This window comes from Oryza sativa, chromosome 8, assembly GCF_034140825.1.
Source record: "Oryza sativa Japonica Group chromosome 8, ASM3414082v1".
NCBI classification, from domain to species: Eukaryota; Viridiplantae; Streptophyta; class Magnoliopsida; order Poales; family Poaceae; genus Oryza; species Oryza sativa.
In genome coordinates this window covers 16996945-17005489 of record NC_089042.1, presented here as the reverse complement: position 1 = coordinate 17005489, position 8545 = coordinate 16996945, and the positions used below count along the sequence as shown (strand labels likewise).

The 8545-nt window shown below is 47.5% G+C and overlaps 3 protein-coding genes across 3 annotated transcripts; 1 reads left to right on the top strand and 2 right to left on the bottom strand.

Moving 5' to 3' along the window:
- The first annotated feature begins 272 nt into the window (after positions 1 to 272).
- On the top strand, positions 273 to 979 carry LOC136351575 (uncharacterized). Its single transcript, XM_066303753.1, has one exon. The coding sequence runs from the start codon at positions 275 to 277 to the stop codon at positions 977 to 979; it is 705 nt and encodes a 234-aa protein (XP_066159850.1). The 5' UTR covers positions 273 to 274.
- A 1640-nt stretch (positions 980 to 2619) lies between these two features.
- LOC107276725 (uncharacterized) lies at positions 2620 to 3521 on the bottom strand. The gene is made up of 2 exons (XM_015795107.3): positions 3240 to 3521; positions 2620 to 2881 (listed from the first exon to the last, which is right to left on the bottom strand). Exons 1-2 carry the CDS (start codon positions 3469 to 3471, stop codon positions 2727 to 2729), a joined length of 387 nt encoding a protein of 128 aa, XP_015650593.1. The 5' UTR covers positions 3472 to 3521; the 3' UTR covers positions 2620 to 2726.
- Positions 3522 to 5710: 2189 nt separating this feature from the next.
- LOC107277856 (pEARLI1-like lipid transfer protein 1) lies at positions 5711 to 6531 on the bottom strand. The gene is made up of 2 exons (XM_066303752.1): positions 6271 to 6531; positions 5711 to 5851 (listed from the first exon to the last, which is right to left on the bottom strand). The coding sequence occupies exons 1-2, from the start codon at positions 6529 to 6531 to the stop codon at positions 5711 to 5713; spliced, it is 402 nt and encodes a 133-aa protein (XP_066159849.1).
- Positions 6532 to 8545: the final 2014 nt, after the last annotated feature.

Below are 8545 nucleotides of genomic sequence, written 5' to 3'. Positions count from 1 at the left end.
TAATGAGGAAGGGGTCTGGCAGACCTTATTAAAGAGAAAGTATCTTTATAATCAGTCTATAACCCAAGTTAATAGGAAACAAGGGGATTCACAATTTTGGTCAGGGCTCATGAAGGTCAAAAATACCTTCTTAAATATGGGTTCTTGGATTGTAAATAATGGAAGACAAATAAGGTTCTGGGAAGATAAATGGCTGGGTAACTTGGCTTTTAAAGACAAATATCCATCTTTATATTCTATTGTTCGAAGGAAAAGTTCTACTATTGCTAGTGTTATGAGTTCTGTTCCACTTAATGTTTCCTTTAGGAGAGCCTTAGTTGGCCATAATCTTACATATTGGCATGAATTGTGTACTTCTATTATACATATTCAATCGAACCATTCTTCTGATTGCTTTAGATGGAATTATCATCAGAGTGGTAGTTTTTTTGTTAGGTCAATGTATCTAGCTTTAATTAATAATGGATATATCGAAAGAAATAAGATTATTTGGAAGCTTAAGATGCCACTCAAGATTAAGATCTTTATGTGGTACTTGCTTAAAGGGGTTGTGCTGACTAAGGACAATTTGGCAAGACGAAATTGGAATGGCAATTTAAGATGTTGTTTCTGCATGAAAAATGAGACCATACAACATCTTTTTCTTGACTGTCATTATGCAAGATTTGTTTGGAGAGCAGTACAATTCTCTTTTGGTTTAAACCTTCCAAGTATCATATCTAATATGTTTGATGGGTGGCTTATGGGGGTTAATAAGAAGAAATGTAATCTCATACTTGTAGGAGCATCTGCCATATGTTGGGCCCTATGGTTGAGTAGGAATGATTTAGTGTTTAACAAATCACCATATACTTTATATATGCAGGTAATATTCAAGGTAATATATTGGCTCCGGTTTTGGGCAAAGCTGCAAAAGTGTGAAGAGGATGGTGAACTTATGAAGGTTGCATGTCGCAAACTCGAGACGACGGTGACGTAACTCTTTGCAAACTATGGATGGAGATTCACAAATAGACTTGAATAAATGTGTACTCTTTATCTTGGTTTGCTTTTTATTTTGTTGAGTGTGTTTGATTACATTTGAACTACACTCTTTGTATGAGTGATACTTTGTAATAATTGGTTGTAACTCTGTTGAGTCAAGGCCGGGATATAAATTCCATTATCTAAAAATATAAATGATGTTGATATATATGCTAGTTGAAGCTGAAGTTAACAAGCATTTTACTCCAATTGTCTTTCCTTTTCCCTCCTCTTTTCACACAGTGCCACCAAAGATGTTGATACAAAGCTACCAAGGTGAAAAATAGCATGCTAACACATGTGGATTAAATCATAGTAAGACACGTCAAAGCCATTGCCATCAGCACCTGAAAACAGGACAATGGTAGGGTCTATAACGTCAAGAATAGAGGCCTTGTTCTGGGGAAAGGAGGATGAGCTGAAGTTGTTAATCAAACAAAACACCAATGGGACAGCTCTAGATGCTAGCTAGCTGAAGAAAAGGAAAAAAGAAATGTAGTTTCAAATTAAGCTACAGCTAGTTTGAAGTGCTATTGTGTATTATACTGTTTGAGCTCTAAATCATGGTCACAGTCATAAAGTTAGTAGTAACTAGATAAGATGCTAACCTTTCTTTTCCTGGATGGAACACAGGATCCCAGCTCCTATGGAGAATGTGGTAAGGTGGTTGTCAATTGTCCTCCTGAAGATCCTGCCCCAGTGTCATCTTCTGACAACCGCCGTAGAATTTTAAGAGCACTGAGTTCTGGATCATACGCCACAAAGATAAAGAACACAAGAGCAACCATAGTAGCATTCACCGGAGCAACCTCCAGGTCATGCAAGGCGATGAGTCATGATTCAAGTGGTTCAACCAAGCAGCATGTTGAGTCGTCCGCAGGTAAGAGGAAATGGCAAAAAGAAAGTGTTGAGGTAAATAGAGATGATTAACAAGATATCTGTGATCCCGTATATCATGGTTATCCTTCGTATTTTCTGAATGGACTGCTTGACATCATGGGCCATGAGAAGTTCAGTCCAAAACTCCTAATATCTTGTTCTGAAAGATGACGACTGAAAAATTGCTATCGCTACTTGTTTATAATCAAGCTAATTTTCATTTGTGTATGTTTCTAAAATATAGCGGTTGCTCACATTTGTCTGTATTGCATGGCATTTGAACACATGTTTTGCAACCATAATGTAAATAGACAACCCACCAATGGAGAAAACTGTTGAGAATTACTACAATTAGTCACACAATAGTATTATGTTTCAGTAGCATGTGGCAATGGACTTCACTTACTAGTTAGAAGGTACAGTACCGCTGTTGATTCCTCATTTAGGGCATACAAAAGATTCCTCAGATGCTATATTTGTTTAATCCTAAGTTGAATCAAATCCTTTCGACCACAGGGCAGAGAATAATCCAAATTATATAAGACATGGGTATGCATTGAATACCACATATTCAAATCTCTTTAAAAGCCTAATTTGCTACTGGGAGTGGCACTTGTTGACTGCATGTATCATATAATCTAGTGTTAAACAACTAAGAATGGGTTCATACGTAACCGTATTGAATGTTCAAATTAAAAATGAGTATAGCAAACTACATTTGACAGCAAAAATGCACTGTTTTCAGTTTCACATATATGGACAATATGGGCAAAAGTATTCATATGAAAGAATAGTAGGATCACAATGCAGACATGAGAAGGTATTCAGTCATCATATGAACAGTGAGGAGAAGCAGTACAGCCAACATCAAAAGGATCTTCCGATCCACAACAATGCCAATACTGGAACACTTTGCCTGAATCTGGAGTATCCAGAGTCCCACCCGCATAGACACTTTCAAATTTTCTCTTCGTTTCTCCTGGATAGACAGAGATTGGCCATTCAGATATTAGACTAACACAAGCAGACAATGTTAACTAGTTCAAAATAAACAACTCAGTCAGAATTTCTGTCTAGGTCATATGCCAATAGCCCCTCGGATGTTTGGATTTTCCATAGGAACATTGGACTATAAAATATCCTTAACACAATTTTTCCCCTCAGGATTATGTTGGGAGAAAACGTTATGCACCCAATTCTACTGAAATCTCTTGCTAAATCTCGAATTCGTTTCTCTCAAAGAAGCCCTCAGCTACACATATGAATAGCTCGAGCAATCAAATGAATCTGAAAGAAACTACTCCAGCTTCCTTCCATTTCTCCGACGAGTTCCTCACCTCCGAAGTGGGCGGTGTGGTGGCGGCACGCCGAGGGGTGGTTCGCCGCCGGGTCGTAATGCTTCTTGCAGTTCTTGCACGTGCGCAGCTCGGGCCCTCCTCCGCCGCCGACTCCGGCCGAGGCGGCCACGGGTAGCCGGACTAGCCGACGGCGCGTGGCGAGCTGGGCGGCGGGGCACGCCCGGGGCGGAGCCCGTAGCAACGGCGGCGCGCGCGCTTGCGGCGTCGCCATTGGGAGGGATGAGCAAGTGCGGCGGAGAGGGAGAAGGGGTTGGTGGGATCGGGTCGAGAGGCGGAACCGAGAGCGACAAATGCGGGTGGGCCGCTAGTCTGTAGTTGGGCTCAAATGCGGGTAAGGATCAGAAGCAGCCCATGAAGCCCACGTTGGAATCGTGGTAGAGGTAGCCCATATGCAAGCCTAGGGATTGGGTGCTCGGCCTAAAATTCAGACTATCAAAATTGATAAAATTTGCTATATAACACTTAAAGTCACCGAAACAACGCGTATCTTCTTGTGAACAGCATAAAAATATTATAATTAGCTAGATACTCACCGCATTATTTTATTATTTTGGGTGGAAACGGAGAGAGAAACTTTCATAAAAGACGACGAGTTTGCCCGTGGGGTCATTGTGTATAACCCTCACGCCGGTGAAGACGTTGACGGCCGGCCGCGAATCCTCGCCACGGCGCACGGGTCGACGGCGACGGTGACCCAGCCGCCGTCATGAGCGCCGCACAAGCACGTGTCCCAGACGCCTTCCAGGAGGCTGAGGTGGCGGGTGAAGCCGGAGAGTCGGAGTAGAGGCTGAAGTAGGACGATGTGTCGTGGGACGGGAGGAGCAGCCACGGGAGCCCGCAGTGCAGGGCGTTGACGAAGGCCGCGGCAGTGCGCCATGGGCGGTAGACGGCCGTGAAGCCAATGCGGTCGACGAGGCAGTTCAGTTGCTTGAAGATGACGCCGAGTAGCTTGGGCAGGAGGCCATCTGACCACGGCAGCCGTGACGAATGCCTCGGATCTGCCCTAGCTCCTCCGTCGCGCGTCGCCGGCTGACGGCGAAATTTGGCACTGGTCGTCGACGGTGAGCGGCGAGCTCTGACCCTGCGCGTCTCTGGCGGGGATCAACCGACCCTGTGACCAGCGTTTCGGCTATCGCCGGTCAATTCGGTACATTTATCGTTCTTTCTCTCTCTCCGTTTCCACCAAAAATAATAAAATAATTTAGCGAGTGTCGGGCAACTAATTTTCACATTTTTGCGATGTCTACAAGAAGATATGTGTTCTTTGGTGTCTTACAACAAAAACCACAATTTTTTAGTGTCCTGTAACAAATTCTGCCATCATCCCCGAAAAAAAAATTCTGGCATCAATTTGACGGATTAAGTTATAAAAAGGTGTTTAGTCATTGAGACATCTGAAACAAGATATATGAGAAATTATCACACCACAAAGCTAGAATACATAGTTAAAACATCTTTAAAAATAAATTCATTAATTGGAACATTATAACATTTTCTGCAGGTATGGAACATACAAACCAAAGATGTAAAACACGGTTCCAAACATATCTCTCTCGTGCTTGAAGTATATTTATTTCAAAAGTAGAATAATGTGAATTGTTGTTTCAAATATTTAATTTAATACACGACATAATTAGATCGCATATCAAAATAATCCCCCATCCCTACTTCTAACCCACCCAACAACGTTGCGCCTCCCTCTCGACCTCGCACCTGTACTGCTAGCTACCTACTCATCTGTGGTGCACCGTCTCAGGTGAAGGCCGCCGACTGCTCTCTCCACGCTAAATCCGTCCCACTGATCTCCTCTGTTTCCAATGGTTCACACCCACCCACTCCACCTTCTAATCACTCTGCCCACCACGGCCGCCGCCGGGCACGGCCCCGCCGCCCGCCCGCCCGCCGCCAGATGGGAAGGGAGGAGGGGGGGAGAGGGGAGGAGGAAGGGGAGGGGGAGGAGGAGAGGGATCTGTGAAGAGGATAAGTGCGACGAAGGGGAGGAGGAAGAGAAAGGGATTTGTGAGGATGTGGTTGCGATTGTGGAGGAGAGGATAAGTGCTAGGAATTACATACTACGCATTGAATTTTAGTCCCGATTAGTATTACCAATCGGGATTAAAGTGGTGATCTTTAGATCCGGTTGGTGTCACCAACCGGGACTAAAGATCCTCGGTCCCCTGACAGGGGATGAACTGGGACTAAAGATTGTATTACCAACAGTAACCTCAAACAGTATTTACGTCAGAGGTACTGTTTTACACTGTAGTGCTAACTTAAAAAAACTGTGCGCCTCTGACGTTACCGTCCAAAGTCAGAGGAGCCGGTTCCCGACCAGTGTATCTATGGGTGGAAGTGCAACTACCAGGATACCATTCCCTACTTTATTTTATTAACTGGCGTAATACAAAGCAACAATTAATATATCCAAGGTAACACACGGTAGTCTATAGCTAGGCGCACTTGAAACCCTCTGGCACGTTGCGGCCGCAGTAGTTGACGAGGAGCGGGAGGTCGACAGCGACATCCTCGAGCTTGACGCCATCGCCGAGCACGCTGGCCTTGATGGCGAGGCAGAGGCACACGGCAGCACACTGCTAGAAAAAGCATTTTCATCAATATTGGGTATTTATTTTCACATACGAACATGACCCTTAGAGCCAAACAGCCACCTACAAAAATATAAATCGGGCGTGCCTACGAAAATGATTTTCGTAGACGGACCACATGAGGTGCGCCTGCAAAAATTAGCGTGGTATATATATATGACACATCAGTTGATATTTTTCTAAGTGTCCTTACCTCTCCCCTTCACCCTCCTCTCCCCTCCCCTTCACCTCTCCCCTCCCCTCCCCTCCCCTTCACCTCTCCTCTCCTCTCCCCTCCCCTTCACCTCCCCACCGGCGGAAGGGGTGGACGCGCGCGGGGCGGCCGGCGGTGGCTCCCCTCACTCCCTCCCAGATCTGGCCGGAGGGGGGAGAGGGAGGCCGGTGACTGGTGGCGAAGCGCGGACCGGCGGCCCGGCGCGGGGTGGCCGGCGGCAGCTTCCCTCCCTCCCTCCTCTCCAGATCTGGCCGGAGGGGGGATGGGGGAGGCCGGCGGCCGGGCGCATCGTCAGGCGCAGGGCGGCCGGCGGCGGCTCCCCTCCTTCCCTCCCTCCCCTCCAGATCTGGCTAGAGGGGGAGGGGGGAGGGGGGAGGCCGGTGGCGGCTCCCCTCCCTCCCTTCCTCCTAGATCTGGCCGGAGGGGAGAGGCTGGCGGCGGGGCACGGCATCGCGCGTGGGCAGGGTGTGGATCAGCCGGAGGCAGCGGGGTGCGTCCGTGCGATGGCGACGATGACGTCCGTGCGAAAATTTGTGATTTGATTTGATTTGATTTGATTTGATTGTGAACCACTATGATGTCTGTTAATCTGTGATGTTTTTGTGTATTTGATTTGGTTTGATGTTGAATCTAGATGGGGGAAATGGGAGGAGAATGAGAAGCTACTGCTACCGGCCGAAACGGCGGTGGGCGGTGGCTGCCTATTTTTTTTAATGCCAGGTGCTATTTTCGCAGGCGGACCAGTTGTCCGTCTACGAAAATCAACTATTTTAACAGTCGTTCAGTTGCAGACGGACAATTGGCCCGCCTGTGAAATCCTGTTTAGGCCGCCTGCGAATTTCTAGTAGTGGCGTCGACGTCGGCGAGCACGGCGATGAGCGGGCAGCACGGCTCCCTGCTGGGCGGCGGCGCCGCCCCCACCACCGCGTGGATCAGCGCGTTCAGCACGCTCCCGCACACCCCTAGCTTCCCCACCTCCACCGGTCACTTGCCATTGCCATCCGCCTTCTCCACCGCCGGCGGCGCGGCCCGCGGAACGATCGGTGGCAGGCAGTTGGATTTCCCGAGTTTGCACGCCGCCGACGGCTTAGCGCCGGTGAGGCACAGCACGGCCACCGCCACCACGGCGACGAGGGCAGCGTGCGCCGTGATGCTGCTCCCTGTTTGCGCCATTAATTCGCTACAGCTAAGCTAGCTTTTGCTTGTTAGTTGTATTGTGCTTATTCTTCAGCTAACTTGCTTTGATAGAGTATTTGTAGGGGATTATAGGAGGATATGTATGGCTAAATTAGGCATCGGTGATTAGCCTGCTTAAATAAGGAGTTTCATCCAGGTATTATGCAGGGGACTTTGTGGCAGTTTTTGCCATCTTAAATGGAAAAGATTCAGTTGTCATATCGTGTATCTGTGGTAAATACACGGTATGAGAACCGAAGCTTTTGCCCAGAAGATAGGGGTAATTATTCACGTAGGATTATTTTTTGATGAGTTGGAGAAGAGACGATAGAAGAGATAGCATGGGTAACTATAAACAGGTACAATAGCATACGATAAGCCAGTTATAAATATATTTTAAAGAGATAAAAGAGGAGAGAGTAGAGCAGCGGGCTACAGATCTGTAGCCAGCTGCAGCACGGATTCCAAGATAAAACGTGTGTATGACATGTGGGACCAGATTAATAGTGTAGTAAGTAACTATTATACGAATTGGCTATTAATTTGGCTATAGATGATTTGGAGCTAGTAGTTGGCTATACTATTAAACTTGCTCTAATTGGTCGTGTGGCTGCACACTCAGCCCAAGGACGGAGTCCTCACCGGAGTCGTCGATGTTGCATCCCACGGGCTACTGCCCTCGTCCATGGACACCGACGCCAACGCCTACGTCCTCGTCTGATGTCACCACCGCCATCCTCGCCCACGAACGCCGACGCTGCCCTCGTCCTCTTCCGCCACCACCTTCATCCTCGTCCGCGTCCGTTACTGACACCATAGTGTGCCACTGTCGATGCCCTTGTCCTCGTCCGTCGTGTCCTCCACCGCGCTGCCGCTGCCCTCATCTATTGTTGGTGCCACCGTCCTTGTCCTCATTTGTTGCAGCTGCCGACTCCCTCGTCCTCTTCCACCGCGCTCGTCGCCTCCATCAGTCACTGCTGTTGCGCTCGTCCTCCGTGTCCTCTGCCACCGCCGCCATCATCCACCATGACCGCTGCAGCCAGCGCTATCACCGTCTTCTCGAGCTGGCGACCACCGAGCATAAAGAAGACAAGGAAAACGGTAAAAAAGAAAAATAGGCACTGAAGAAGTGGTGGGAGGAAGAAAGAGAAGGGACAGGAGAAGATAGCAGGCCCCACAAAAATAGTAGACTAATATTTGTGTGGTAGTATAATATTTTTATTGTATCTTTACAATCCGCTTCTCCTCTCTTCTCTCCTCCACCTTAGTATTTAGCTGGCTTATAGCCT